The 14,871-nt window shown below is 57.0% G+C and overlaps 1 protein-coding gene across 4 annotated transcripts in view; it reads right to left on the bottom strand.

The window, feature by feature from the left end:
* The window catches only part of LOC100464284 (lysine-specific demethylase 4B), a 104,182-nt gene that overhangs the window by 25,081 nt on the left and 64,230 nt on the right, over positions 1-14,871 (bottom strand). For all 4 annotated transcript variants that reach the window (XM_034657575.1, XM_034657576.1, XM_034657574.1 and 1 more), the window contains 2 exons: positions 7,892-7,941; positions 3,637-3,740 (listed from right to left, as the gene is read on the bottom strand). In XM_034657575.1, the coding sequence (XP_034513466.1) occupies positions 3,637-3,740; positions 7,892-7,941 (154 nt within the window). The remainder of the gene's footprint in view (positions 1-3,636; positions 3,741-7,891; positions 7,942-14,871) is intronic.

Raw genomic sequence — 14,871 nt, 5'->3', positions numbered from 1 at the left:
ACCCTCTCCCCCCGGGGAGCACTGAACCCATCACCCAAGCACTCCAAAAGATGCAGGATCCAAAAGAAGGATGACAATTAAGGATGACAGCGGCCACTGTCCCAGAACATGAGAGGTGGGGCCAGAAGCCCGATCCACGGACGGACGTGGAAACTGAGCCTGGTGGCGACGGAGTGATTCCGAAGTCCTTGACTGAACATTTGGTAGAACCCACAGATTACAGGTGGTCTGGAGTTGGGCGTAACCAGCGCCTGAACAGGAACGGACTACGTGGGCAGCCCCCACCCAGCAATCCCCCCACCGTGAAATGTGCCCGTCACTGAGGAGTACTTTTCTTTCTCGGGTTTCACGAAACGGCTTTACACGGACTGCGCTCCTGTGTCTGCCTCTGTCCCTCGGTGCAACTTCCAAGTCCTCTGCCCTTCTCGCTCCTAAAGGGAATCCGTCGTGTGGGTGTGTTGCTGGGTGCTTCCCCGTCCTCCTGCCCACAAACCGTGGGCTGTTTCTGGAGTGGGGCTCTGGTGAGCGGAGCTGCGAGAATGCGGCGGGGGCCAGTCTTCTCACAGACGTGTGGCTGCATTCCTGTGGGGTCTCCCGGCAGCACCACATAGGGGTTCCCAAGAACCTGCCCGGTGGTCTTCTGCAGCGGCCCCGATTCAGCATCCGTGCTGGTGGTGGTGGGGAGTCCTCATCGCTCCCCTCCTCGCCGGTGTTCGAGGATGTCCCTGCGGGTGGGCTGCGGGATCTCCTCGTGGTTTTGATCCCCTTTCTCTGAGGCCTACAGGTGCTTACACCTCCTTTTGCAAAGTGTCTCCTGTTGCCCCCATTTATCAGGTTGTTCATCTTTCTATTGTAGCTTTGTAGGCGTTCTCAGGCTTGCTAATCTTTATTTATTCCTCCTGAGAGATGAGCAGAAATTGCTGGACTCATTTAAGTAACCAACAAGAAGTCAGACCCAGAGGGGGTGGGGGGCAGGAGATGGGGGGCGGGAGACTTCCAAAAGCCAACCACGGAGTCAAAAATCAATCAAAACTGACACAGCCTGGAGAAAAGCCAGTCTTCAAGAACACGAAGATATTTTTCTTTTCAAGTAATGAATTGCACCAATCAAGGGAAGTCAGCGTGCATTAAGTTATATTTTTAAATTCCTGTCCAAGTGACAGGCGTGTGGGGGATGACCCACACACGGCAGGAGAGGGGGGCGGGGAGAGAACACTCAGTGTCCCTGAGGCCCCAGCAACCCCCCGGCCACAGCAAGGATTCTCTGGGCTGGCTCCTGCCATGGGGCTGTGTGAAATGGGTAACAAAACACAATTAAAATTTAGGGACTTTTTTTTCTTTGAAAATGTAATTACCAATTTTCTTATCCCTTTTGAGCTGACCTCGGACAGCATCATCTAGTTCTCTGGCCAAGCTGGCTTGCCTGCTCCTCTCCCTCCCTCCGTCCAGCAGGGTGCAGGCCCGGCATGAGCAGGGAGCCTCGAGAGTGCGCTGCGGGGTGTGAGGGGAGATGTCTCTGTCCCCCGCTCAGGCAGACTGCAGGGCCTCGCCTTCCCTGACGACCCCTCCATAAACCAAGGCCTAGAACCGCTGCGCTCAGTAAGGCCGGCAAGAAGATGATGTTCCTGTCACAAAACCGACATCCTGCTGGCTTCGTCTCGAGCCCGCGGTGTCTGTCCTCCATGTCACCGCCGTCAACATTATCCCAACGATAAATTAGAAGGCACTTGGGATGATGGATAGGCCGTGAGGCAAAGTAATAAGCAGCGAAGGGAACACCGGCCCCGCACGCCAGTCATGGAGGAAGCCTGAGTTCAGCTGCTTGCCTGCACTCTCGCAGGATAAATGAGGAAGTCCATGGCAGATTACAGAAATACACACTTTTAATTATTAAAAAGCTCTGCTATTGATCTGCTTTTTCTTCTAGAAGTAAATACCATTACAAAGATTTATAAGTGGAGCCGGGAGTCACTCCCCCCGGGGGCTGCCAGGAATTCAGATGAGGGGACCCACGCGGACCCTGATGGGGCATTCATCTGGAGCCTGACGCTGCTCCCTCCTGGCCCAGCCTTGGCCTTCGCCCTGCAGGCCCATGGACAGCCGGGGACTGGGCTGGTGGGAGGGAAACACGGCCTCCAAGAGCCAACTGCCCCGGGCCAGGAGGCCACCGCCTTTGGGTGATGTCCAGGCATTCCATGCACCAAGCACAGTGCCATGGGGACAGCACGCAGGAGACAGGAGGGTGCCCGCCAGCCGACTCCTCTGCCCGGCCTCTCTCTCTCTAGGAAGCACCGCCTGGGACAATGTTCTCCACAAACCACAGGAAAGCAAGTACTTCTCACTTCTGGGAGCAATGCCGTGTCTGTCTGTGAGGTTCCTGGTAGCCGGCGGTGTTCAAATCAGAAGATGAAGGGAGGAGAGGGAAGCACGGAAACCTGCATTTCTCAGAGCAGAACGTGCCACTATCTGATGGACGAGCCCGACAGCGAGAGCGAATCTCCGATCTGAGCACTAATGCTGTGGGTGATGTGATTGAAATGTCAGAAGCAATTTCCAACTCACTGACACTCCCGGCAAGAGTGCGGCGTGAGGGTCTGATTGCAGAACTTGCTCCCGTGCCCGACAAATGCTTTTACAGGAGATCTTCAGGAACCAGAGTCCCTGGAAGGGCCTCCTCTCCCGGCCTGCCCCCGCTACCCAGCCCAGAGTCTGCTCGGGCCTCTCCGGAAGGTTCTGGGCACATCTCTCTCGTCGAGACCACCCTGGGTACACAGGTTAGACCTTCCCATCCAGGAGGCTTGCCTGCAGGGAAGGGATTGCCTGCAGGGGATACCTGCTGAGCCCCACCCCGGAGCAGAGCCCCTGACGAAGGCCCAGGCCCGGGTGCTGGCCTTCCACCCCCCCACACACCCCCACCCTGATTCCCCAGCTTCAGGCCTCGTTCATCACAGCCTCTCCCGGGGACAAGCAGAGCACTCCCTGGAGCAGTAAAATGAATGAGTTCACAGTCTTCACGCTGTGGGAGAGCCAGATATTTCATTTCTAAACAGGTATTCATTCTCGCAAAGGACGTCTGCAGTGGGCCATGGGGTGCAGCCAGAGCTCAGGGCAAAGTGGGGGGTGGAGGGAACTGCCCAAGTTGTCCTGTGGCTTCCTGGGAAGCCGGTGGGACCTGCCCCTCCACTGCAATCCCGGCCCTGTAGGGCCCTGCAGGGGGGCAGCCAGCCGCCACACGGGGCTGGGGACTAAGACGGGAGAGGATGAGAGTTACGGAAGGCAAAACCCCACCTGACTCTCCCCTCTTCCATCTTCACCTCCCACCACAGCAGAGCTGGAGGCTGACTGCCCAGCCAACCTGCCCTCCCCTGGCTTGCCAGTATTCTAGAACCTTCTGCGAGCTTAAGAAGCCAGTTTCCTGGGGCACCTGGGTGGCACAGCAGTTAAGCGTCTGCCTTCGGCTCAGGGCGTGATCCCGGCGTTATGGGATCGAGCCCCACATCAGGCTCTTCCGCTGTGAGCCTGCTTCTTCCTCTCCCACTCCCCCTGCTTGTGTTCCCTCTCTCGCTGGCTGTCTCGATCTCTGTCGAATAAATAAATGGCGGTCCCTCGGCTGGGGCCCCAGCAGCCTCTACATACCCGGCTGAACGGGATCCCATACTTCTTGAGGATGATGGGCGAGATGAGGGTCATCTTGTGCCGCAGGAAGGCGTCACAGCCCTGGGAGCTCCCGGGGAAGAACCCTGGAGCAGAAAAGATGGGCATCAGTCTGATGGGCCGGAGCTGAGCAGGCCTCTTTTGGGCAGCACTCACCTCTCATCAGGCATGGAGTATGAAGCCTGTGGCTCCAAGGGCCCAAAACGTGCAGGACCCTGCCACAAAGCCACATACTCTGCTGGTGGCAGTCATGGCAGCCCTCAGACCTCTGGCTAGTGAGCCCAGGATGGGCCAGGGCCATCTGTGCAACAATGTGCTGCCCCGAAGCCACAGATGGGGTGCGGGCCAGGGCACAGCTGCACAGACCACCCCTCTGAGCACCTCCCCACATAAAACACACTGCATTGCATGCAGCCAGTCACTCAGCCAAGGTAACGGTGCAGCCGGGGAGATGGGACGCCGGAACGGATGCTCTCAACCCGGGAAGCCATGAGCAGTGCCCCCCCACACAACCGAGTCTGCAACGAAGAGGAAGAGAGGCCCCCTCTGTGGGCACAGGCTCTGCCTGGGCTCTTCGCTTCACACGGCCGGCGAGGAAGCGGAGGCCCCGGCTTTCGGCTGACCCTCCGAGGCCCGAGGTGTGGTGGGAAAGGGGCAGAGCAGCCTGACCCAGGCCTGACCGTCTGCTATGCACAAGGCGGTTTGAGTGCACGTCTGGGTATGCTTTCTGTCGCACCGTATATACCACATAACTCATATAAAACGATGTTCATAAATGTACAGAAGTCAGCCCGTCAGCTCTACTTGCCCAGAAACCATGTCTCACTAACACTTCACAACCACTCATTGGCTGAAGCTCACACCAAAGACGTGTAGGTCTTGAGATTAAAGAAAAGCCCTGGGATTCCACGCAAAGGCGCTGGGCTCCTCACCCGAACCGTCACCGAGAGGCGGCCAAGAAGGGCTGCCTCGCAGACTCGGCGAGGTCTGGGAAGTGCCACAGCAGCGGCTGGTTCTCCCAGGATCCAGCTCCCTCCAGGACTGACCCCCAGGCACAGCCAGCCCAGGGACCCTCCCAGGAGCCTACCCAAACCGTGGGCCCCCAGCCCCCAGGCCACTGCACACCCCCCATGGGTGGACAGTTACAGAGGGCACACTTGCGTGTGTGCGCGTGTGCTGTGTGCGAGCACACGGCCCCACCCACACACCTGCTGTGGGCGGCGGTGGGGGCTTCTGAGCCACAGTGTCAGGGGGTGGGGGCTGGGACGCCCGCCGGCAAGGACACGACTGCGACTGTCAGGTTCTAGAAAGTGCCAGGGATTACTGAATCCAGCAACTTTCCTCGGTGCTAAAAGCGTTTCAATTAGAGTTATGGCCCCTGCCGCCCGGCCCGCGGCCTCTCTGCAGTCCCTCTTTTTAATGCACAGTTTAAGTGGCTCTCATTAAAGCTCTAATAAAGGCGCACATTTTAAGTGATTAGCACCAATAACGCGCCAACACATTAATGCTCTCTCCGTGGGCTCCACGACTCTCCCAGAGAGCCCATTTGGAGCTCGGCTATTCATTTTCCATATTCATCACAAACTCATTCCATCCATCTCAATAATGGAGTCTGTGACGCATGCCCCCCAAAAAGTTTGGAAGGGACACGGAGGAGGGCAGTGACTCACTTGCCCTAGAACCTCTCCTATCCTCCAAGGAGGATGCAGGGGAAGCATGAGGCCAGCTCTCCCACCAACGCCACGGCTTCCCACTCTCCCCCAGGACAGAGAGCCCCGGTCCCCCCGCCAAGAAGGGACTTAATGAGTCCACACTGGTCACGAAGCAACGATGAGGTGGCCCCCACAGGCCTCTGGCCCCTGGCTCATCCTCTCCTAGCCCTGGCCACTTGAGCCTCCTGCAAGCGCCCAGAAAGCAAACCAGGCCAGATCCGGGGGCAGCAGAGCCCCGGGGGCAGGAAAGAGGTGGGGAGCAGGCCAAGCTCCAGAAAGAATGCCCATGGCCCCAAAGGATTCCAGTTCTAGCTTTTCTAGGTGACACTCAGATCATCCAAGACTTTTCTTTTCTAACAGAAAAGGCACAGAGAGGAAGAACACGCTGGGTGTGGCTAACTGCAAAATCCAGGGGGACGCTAGGAGCAGAGACTAGGCTTTCTGGGCGGGTGACACCTGCACTGTGGTGAGAGCACCCCCGTGGACCACTCGTGGTGCTTGCTTCCATGTGGGGTGGGAGGCTCAACAGTGGCCCCCCAAGATGGCCACATCCTGCTCCGCAGAACCTGTGACTATGTTCCCTTCTGTGTGGCAAGGGCTCCTCAGATGGGACTAAGTGCAGGACCCTGAGATGGGAGCCCCAGGGTCACCACGGGGTCTCCACAGGAGCCAGGTAGAGGGAGGCCACATGACCACAGACAGGGCCACGGGCTGGAGCCAGTGCCTCTGGAGGCAGGGAAGGGTGGCGAAGCCCGCCCCGGAGCCTGCGGGGAAGCCAGGCCAGCCCACGCCTGGGTTTAGCCCAGCAAGACCGGTGTGGGACTTCCGACCTCACACATGAGGGAATGGGCCTGGGGGTTTAATTTGGGCTCTTCTGGAGCAGTTTCGGGTTCACAGCAAAACTGAGAGAATCGTGCTGCTTGGAGCGACTGTGGTGATTTGTTACAACGGCAACAGGAAAAGAAAACAACAGGGAAAGATATTTGTGAACTTATACTTTGGAAATTAATATTTGTATTCTAAATTTGTGTTTTAAAAAATACGGTGGGAAAACATTTAATTTGGTTTTTATTTTAGATCTTAACAACTACGAGAAATCGCTCTTTGCTAGACAGTAACTGGCATTTCTACAGTGGGAAGCCTGACCCTGATCGTGGGCTTCAGCCTTACCCATGAAGACAGAGTCCGGGTTTCCAACAGAAAGGCCACCATGACAACACGGCCTACCTCGGGGCTGGGCGAGCCTGCGCCTGGGGCTCTGGCCCCACTTTCTGACAAGTCTCCTTCTGTCCTCATCCTCGGGGAATCTGGGTGTAGCAGGCGTTTGCTGAACAGATGGGCAACTCCAGGAGCAGCTAGGACAGGAGGCCCATTTTCCAGAAAGCTCCACCGTTTCCATCTCCAAAGTCAACAGGGGCAGGGAAAGAGCACAGTGGGTGTTCTTTGGGGGAGGCGTGAGGAAGGGACAAAGGACGGCAGCAGGACATTAGGGAGGCTGCGCCAACGCTGAGTGATGGCTTCTGGAAGATTTCCTGGCTGCCAGGGGAGAGGGGTCAGGTTGCCTGCCGCTGCCACCCAGAGCGTCAGGGTGATCGGATGGGCCCCTGTGCTGTCCCAGCAGCTCCTCAACAACAGGGCCAGCTCCCCAACCACCCCCTTGCCCGGGTGCTGCCTGCCAGTGAGGGCCAGACTCTTTAGGCCAGCAGGGTCTCTTCACATCATCCCAGGGGCTTACAGCCACCTGACACCAGAACAGAGAGCAGGGCGCTATCATGGGGAGTAATGCGGGAACCCGGCCAGCCCCTCTGTCAGGGTGGTCGGGGCCTCAGCATCACCCAGTCGGGTGTCTGGCTTGTTTCCAAGGATCCCACGTCCTGAGGGCCTGTTTTTACCCAAAGTGGTCAGCGCCCCCTTTCTGGACACAGCCTGGGACCCTCTCTGACAAATCCCATCAGCCTAAGAGGCCCCCAAGGGGCCGTTCTGGAGGAGCTGGTCTGGAGGGGGTGTCTGCAGAGGGAGCCCAGGGAGGCAGCGTGCACACATGAGCAGACAGCCTGCTGGCCACCGTGCAGCTGCAGGCCACAAGGAGGGAGCCCCGCACCAGACTGCTTGTTTTCCAGACCAAACACAGACTGTAAGACCTAGAGGAGGGCATGATGCAGTGCCAGGCGCCGGGAGCGAGACAAAAGAACGCGGCTGCCCTCCCCGGCCTGCGGGAGCCTGCAGTCATGTCTGGCAGCTCACGGCTAACAACCCGGAAAAAAGAGAGTTTAAAGCAACAGCATCCTGTGCATCGTTCACGATGTGACAAACCCCATAGCGGGGGGTGGGGGGGGTACCGCGATCTGTTCACACTCGGGAAGGGAAATGGAAAATCAGACAGTGACATCTTCCAACTTGCCACCACACCCAGAGATGGAAACTCGCACCAAGAGGGAGACCCGGGACCCTGGGGCTGCCACCCCCCACTCCCCACCCCTGCCCACCCACAGCCCAACTCCCGGCCCGGGGACGCAGACACCTACCGATCGCCAGCCGCTCGAGGCGCTTGCCATGCTCTGGCGGGATGGCGTACCTACAAGAGAAGGGAGGCATGTCAGACATGACATCGTGTGGCCACCACGCATCTGAGGGGCCCTCGGGCTGAGGCCACGGCCTCAGAGCAGAACTGAACCACAGCCGCGGTAGGCGTTATGAGAAGGTGAAGGAAAGCAGGGAGGGTGTCAGGGGAGGGACCCACACGGAAGGCCACGGTCCAGGGGCTTGACAGGCTGTGATGGCCTTCCTGGACACCGGGCTGGACACGCTCCCCGCTCAGCAGCACTAAATCTACATGAGGCTTAAAAAGCAAACCCTAAAAATGTGAGCACTGGATTGGAGCTGCAGGGGAGGGGCCAGAGGGGGGCTGGAGAGACCAGGGAGGCCCCCCAACCCTCCTCGGGCAGTCTCCTGCCTCCCACTCCCCCAGCCCCAGGAGCTACCCGGGGAAGAAGCCTCAGGAATGAGAAACACTTCATTTGTCACCACTCCCTAAGTTTTATTTTTACACATTTTACATTTGAAAGATTCCTGAGGCTCCATCATAAATAAGAAAGACGTAAGGTGAAAGTTTGCAAACAGATGAAGCCAGAGGGACATCCCGCTAACACTGTACGGGAGCTGGCGTGCTGGGACGGCGGGGACTCTCTCCCAGTGGGAACAGCCTGGGCAGGACATGCCAAGGGGCCCCAGCCCAGCTGACACATCACCCAGACTGGGTAGGATGAAAACCTCCGTGTTCACGCACAGGCAGGCAGAACCGGCGTGTGGGAACCTAACGCCACCAAGTGCTGCATGCAGGCCGTCTGTCTGTCCCAAGGAGGAAGGTTGGGAACAGCCCGGGACAGGGAAGTCAGCCCAGACTCTGCAGCTGGCTCAGTCCATTCCAATCGAGAGGGTTATTATTGCTTTTTAATAAAATAAAAAGGGGCAGGGGCAGGAGATAAGGTGGTCTCTAATCTAACAGGATAAAAATAATTAATTTTTGGACACACTGCAGGGCCCAGGAGGAGATGGCCCGGCACCTCCAATTCTGTTGTCACCGGAGAATTCTCCACTGTCTGGACAAAGATGAGGTGACTCTTCTTTAAACAGCCTTTTATCACTTACGTAAGGGTGATAAAAGTTAATCCCAATCCAAAGCACCTTTGTGGGATTAACGTCCCCCCAAATAGGGAAATGAAACATTCCGGTCCTTCTGGGAAGCTGCCGGAGGACGGGAGGAACTAATTTATGGCTCCAAGGCTGTGATGATTAATGCAATATCCCCCGTCTACAATGCCGCTTTCACTTAATTACCGCCTGTAATTGGGAGTTGTAAAGATAAGATTAATTGAATCTGGTGGATGTTAAAAGTTTAATACGTTGGAACGTGGCTCCTCTGTTATCGGAAAGTACAGACTGCAGGACGCTAAGCAGAGCGCTCAGAAGAGCGGCCCCTGGAGGGATTACAAAGGACGGGTGGACGGGAAGCCTACAGCCACAGGGATGTCTGGGCTCCAACGGCCAAGGGAAAGCTGCCCCTCCACCACTTGGAACAAGCCAACGACAGCCTCAGGGTGGCGAGAAGCCCCAGCGCCAGTTATGTGCCCCCCGCCCACCCCCTGGGGCCTCAGCAAGATGCAAGCCTCAGGGGAAGGCAAGCAGAACTGGGGCGTGGGTCCTTACAACACACAACTCTGAGGGAACTCGGGCCGCCTGCCCGAAAGAGGGGGTCCGTGAAGGCTCCGTCTATATGGCTCCCTCCGACAGCTGTGAGAAACTCCAGCCCTGTGGGCCGTAGGTTCCCATGGGGCCCTCTCTCCATGCCACGCCCTCTGGGTACCCTGGGAGGCCCCCCACTATGGGGGCCCGGGTGAGCTGGCTACAGAGGTAGCTAGCCTCCCAACAGGAACGAACACTGGCCCCTGAAGAAAAGTCCCCCCCAGACCCCATGGGGCCCCTACAGCAGAGCTTTGTCACCCTGGTCACAGCCCCATCCAGCGTCATGCCAGCTGGTGGGGGCATCCCTTCCTCCTCAGGCCGGGCTCCGGGAGCAAAGAAGGACGTGCGGCCGTCTGGGAGGAGTGTGTCTGCTCACCAAGCCTGAGGCAGGAGCGTCTGTCAGGCCGTTGGCGAGCAAGTTCTCGGGACCATAAAACAGAGCCGGTTTTATTGGTCACCAACATGGGGGCAATTTGTCTCACTCCCCAGGACCTCCGTCCCCAACCCAAAGTCAAACATCACGGCCAAAATCAACTCACTTGGCCAGCCTGCAAACCCCGACCGGCAGCCCCAGCCTCCCGGCGGCAAACCGCTCTTGCACGGTGCCCTCAGATGAACAGTCTCCCCAGTGCTCTGGTCTAGTCCGTTCTGGGTGGCCAGCAGGCAGCCTGCCCCTGGGCCCTCTCCCCACTCCCGCTCAGCCCCAGAATCCTCTCAGAACCTCCCCTAGCTCTCCCCATCCCTCTCTCGGCCAGGGTGAGGAAACCCCCTCCAGCAAGGCCGGCCTCCCCTCACGTGCTGCCTCGCATCAGTCCCGATACTGTCCCCTTGGCCCAACAGCCCAACAGCGCAACACCTCCTCCAGGGCCGGCCACATCCCAGCCCGAGACCGCATCAGACCACATGCTCCTCCCCCAGGCCTGGGCTGCACCGGGCTGGCCCTCACTCCAGGCCACCCCAAGGGGCCTGGAGAGTCTGAGGCCCCAGCACCCAAGTCACGGTGGAAGAATCTGGAGAAGCTGGATAAAGGAACTGGGCAGAGCGATCTCCAGAACCTGGTGAGCCATGAGANTTTCACCAGCCCTTCCCCTTTTGCACAGTGCATCCTGGTCCTGAGGTCGGCCGGGCAGGAGTCTGGAACTTTCTCCACAGAGTCCCACTTGGGGTCTTTATTTCACCAGCCCTTCCCCTTTTGCAACAGTGCATCCTGGTCCTGAGGTCGGCCGGGCAGGAGTCTGGAACTTTCTCCACAGAGTCCCACTTGGGGTCTTTATCTATTTCACCAGCCCTTCTGCTTCTGAACGTTCTACACAATGTACTTCTGGACAACACTAAACCAGAAAGTCCCGGAAAAGTCGGCACTATCGGAACGGTATCCCTGGCAACCACTCCAGGTGACCCTGCAGAGGCTACAGCAGGACCAGACAGGCTCCATAACTCCGGGTTTAATGCCGTGGAATTGCCCAGAAGGCCAAGATGCCAGATTCAGGCATCATTTGCCAGACGCCCCTTTCAGAAAGGCAGGTGTCTGCAAATGTCAGGGGCTTCGGTGAGAATATGAAACAGTTTTAGATTAGGAATAAGGTACGCGGGAGGCAACCAGAGAGACCAGAGCCCCAGGCACCGGGTCCCCCAGGTGAGGATACAAGATGAGCGACGCGCAGTGGTTCAAAGACCACTACTGTCCAACCGTTTCATGGTTCAAATGACCAGCCAACCAGAAGGAACACACTTCAGGCGTGACCGTGAGCTGCCAACCCCACACCCAGACACCGAGTTCCTGAAGGAAGTGACACCCAGGTCTGGGGAGGGACCAGATGGGCCGCTCCAGGACGGTGGCCGTCCCCCAGCCTTCCCTGTGTTTCCTGCTCCTATACTTTGAGGTACTCGTAGGGAATGCACCCCCTCCAATCACAGCCACCCCAAGGAGGCAAAGCTGAAACCCGCAAACCTGCCCACAAGGTCAGGGCCAGAGCAGCGAGCAATCACATCCGAGCCCTGCAGCCTGATACACCGGGGGGGGGGGGTCTGACCTGCCTACAAGCGCAGCCTGGATGCTAGAGAGCCGCGCCATCCAGCCGGCCCAGTGCTCCTGTTCTAACACTGAGGCCAGAGGGCAAGGGGCCTCGCTGGCCCTGCAGAGACCAGGCCTGAGTCCAAGCTGGTGGCAGAGCCATGTCAGGGACACCGCGTGGCCCCAGACGAAAGGCAGCTTCTGCCTGCACGGGTCACAACACACCCGGGGGTCTAACAAAGACACTCCAGGGCTTGTGACGCCAGGCAGCTGGTGGGTGATTGGGCGGGCGGAGGCCCTAGGCTGGCAGCCAGGCAGCTTTCGGGGCCGGACGGGGCTAGGTAATTAAAAGGAGAGGCGTCCTCTGCAGCCCGGGATGCTTGCCGGCCAAGGGACAGGCAGCTTCCATCCTACTGACTCACCGGCCCGGGAAAGTCTTCCTGTCCGCCGCGGAGGGTGCTATTAATAGTGTCATTTTCTTGGTGTTTTGTTTATTCCCCTGGAATGGCTTGATGGATGTGAATAATTATCAGACTATAAAAGCCAGCAAATGTGCTATTTTCTATCGCTCTAAATCATCAAACAAATAAAGTGTGAAACAGCATTTTTGAATATAATTTTCCCCTCTAATGGCTTAGAATTATTATCAAGAACAATGAAAATAAATAAGCAAATGCCTTGTGAGTTAAAAATTAAATGAGTGTGTCACGAAGAGGAACACAGACCATCTTGGCGAGCAGGGACCTGCTCAGGAGCCGTTAGTTACAATGACGATGAGCAGCAGGGCTGTGGGCCGTGCCGGCCCCCCTCCAGCCAGAGGCGTGAGTGCCTGCGGCTGCCTGGCCAGGGGGTAGGGGTGGCAGGGTGCCTTGGACGAGGGCACTGGGGTGCCTGCAGCATGGCACCTATGTGCCCAGCTGACCCCCGGCAGCCCCGGAATCTTGTGTGCCATTGCCCCAAACGCCCCCCATGTGGACAGCTACCTGTAACCTCAGAAAGGCTGCTGGGGGGCTGGCCCCTGCCTCGCCTCTCCCGGGCCGCAGACCAGCAACGCCAGAGGGATTGCTGCTTCTCAGACCATCAAGAAAACCCACGCTCATGGGGCAAAGAACGAGCAACGTGAAACTCCAGCGGAAGGAACCCCACCCACCCCACAGCGCCCGGGGGCCGCGCCAGCCGGCCACCCCTCATCTCCTCGAACGTGCTGGCTGCCCCAGGCTGCAGGGCCCCAGTACAGGTGGACTCAGGTCCCTTGCCAGGAGGGCAGCATTTCTACGGTATGTTCTCCTGCCTGATGCAAAGGTAACAAGACTTGCTTGGGGCCAAAGCTCTCAAATCCCCAACCCCCCTTCTCGAGAAACAAGACCCCTCAGCCCCTGCTGGGGCCCCTGCTTGGAAACACCTTGCTCAGAGTCAGGACATGCAACACCGTGACACTTTCTTTTTTTTCCCAAGACTTGTGCGACTCTCTGCCGGTGACAGTCGCCCAGCCTGACGGCTTCCGCTGTACAAGGTTCCCGGCGATCAGGGGCCGTGATGAGAAGGCTCATCTCCCCGGCCTTCCTCTCTGTTGAGGAATGCGTGGCAAGAGCAGGGGTCCAGCTAGGAGCCCTTTGGAAATGTCAGCTCAGCCTGACGCGTGTTGGAGGGTGAGGAAGTTAATTTCACAGTGTGTGCACAAGGCCTGGGCAGACAGGCCCCTGGCCGTTTAACATGCTATAATTACGGAAAGAGAAACAAGAAGGCAGAGGCTACTGGAAGTGCTGAGACCATGTGTCAAGTTGGAGGCCACCTGGCATGAGCCAGCCGCCCGTACAAGCCCAGGAGGCCTCAGCGGCTCCAAATGCCAGCAGCCCCGCTAGGGCCCCCATGTGCTGGGCATGCGGAAAAGCCATTATTGCTGCAATCCTCAAACACAAAGCCCCATCTCAGCCCACAGCCCACACCTGCTCTAACCACACATTGGCTGGACAGTTTTAGCACACGGCCCTGTGGCCTGGGCAGGCCAAGCAGAATGACCCAGTCACCAAATGGGCTGCCCCACAAGCCTCCCAACTGCCGGGGCACCATCTCTGAGCTGGTTAGTGGAGCAGGAGGGCCCAGAGAAACACGACACAAGTGGTCACCCGTGATCTGGTGATCACTAAGACAAGTCATGTCAATTTGATCTACTGAAATGTCCAAGTACCTCAGGTGACCTGTGTCTAGGATTTCATGTGTGGCAATAAAGTTATAAATCTATTTTTTATAAATCGATAAATCTATTAACAATGCCCCAGCCCTGTGGACATGGAAGTGATGAGTAAGTCCCTGCCCCAGTTTCTGGGCTCAGTGCCACAGATACACTTGGCCCTCCACTGTCCTCTGGGCCTTGAACCAAGGCATCCACCAGGTTAATATGAGCCCTGTCAGAGGAACTGGAAACCTACAGATAACCCCTCTGGAAAAGGCACCAGGCCTTGGTGGTTTTACTAAGAGCCCCACAAAACCTTCACGGTATAGGGCCAGCGCCCACTAATGCATATGGTTACCAAACGGAGAGGAAGATGAGATGCTATTGAACTCCTTCTATGACTGGCATATTTTTGAATAAATGAATGAACCAATGAATGGGAAACCCTGTCACCAACACAGAACAAAAGCATACAGAAAAATGATAGGCCGGTCTCACATAGCTACAAAGTCCTAAATAAAATCTTAAAAAATCAGACACCAAAGAGTATTATAAGACCAAAATCCCAAACCATTCAGTATAAACGTTCTTAGGCAACTAGGCTAGGAGGGACCTCCCCATGGTCATAGTTCATGATGAGGCAAGAGAGGCATTCTGGAAAGTCAGGAGCAAGGCAAGCTGCCCATTATCACAGCACTCAGCACCATACTGGAGATGCTAGCCACTGTCACAGGTCAAGAAAAAAGATAAGGGGCGCCTGGGTGGCACAGTGGTTAAGCGTCTGCCTTCAGCTCAGGGCGTGATCCCTGCATTTTGGGATCGAGCCCCACATCAGGCTCCTCCACTGGGAGCCTGCTTCTCCCTCTCCCACTCCCCCTGCTTGTGTTCCCTCTCTCGCTGGCTGTCTCTATCTCTGTCAAGTAAGTAAATAAAAATCTTTAAAAAAAAAAAAGATAAAAGATAAAAGGACAGTAACAATAAGCAGGGAAGACAGAAACTCTTTTATAAACAACACAACCTTCGACTTGGGAAACTGAGAACAAGCTGGTGAAAGACAGAATGAAGTAATCCAATTA

This window comes from Ailuropoda melanoleuca, chromosome 4 (assembly GCF_002007445.2).
Source record: "Ailuropoda melanoleuca isolate Jingjing chromosome 4, ASM200744v2, whole genome shotgun sequence".
Taxonomy (NCBI): Eukaryota; Metazoa; Chordata; class Mammalia; order Carnivora; family Ursidae; genus Ailuropoda; species Ailuropoda melanoleuca.
The sequence above is the reverse complement of the archived record's forward strand: the minus strand, read 5'-3'. Positions and strand labels throughout refer to the sequence as shown.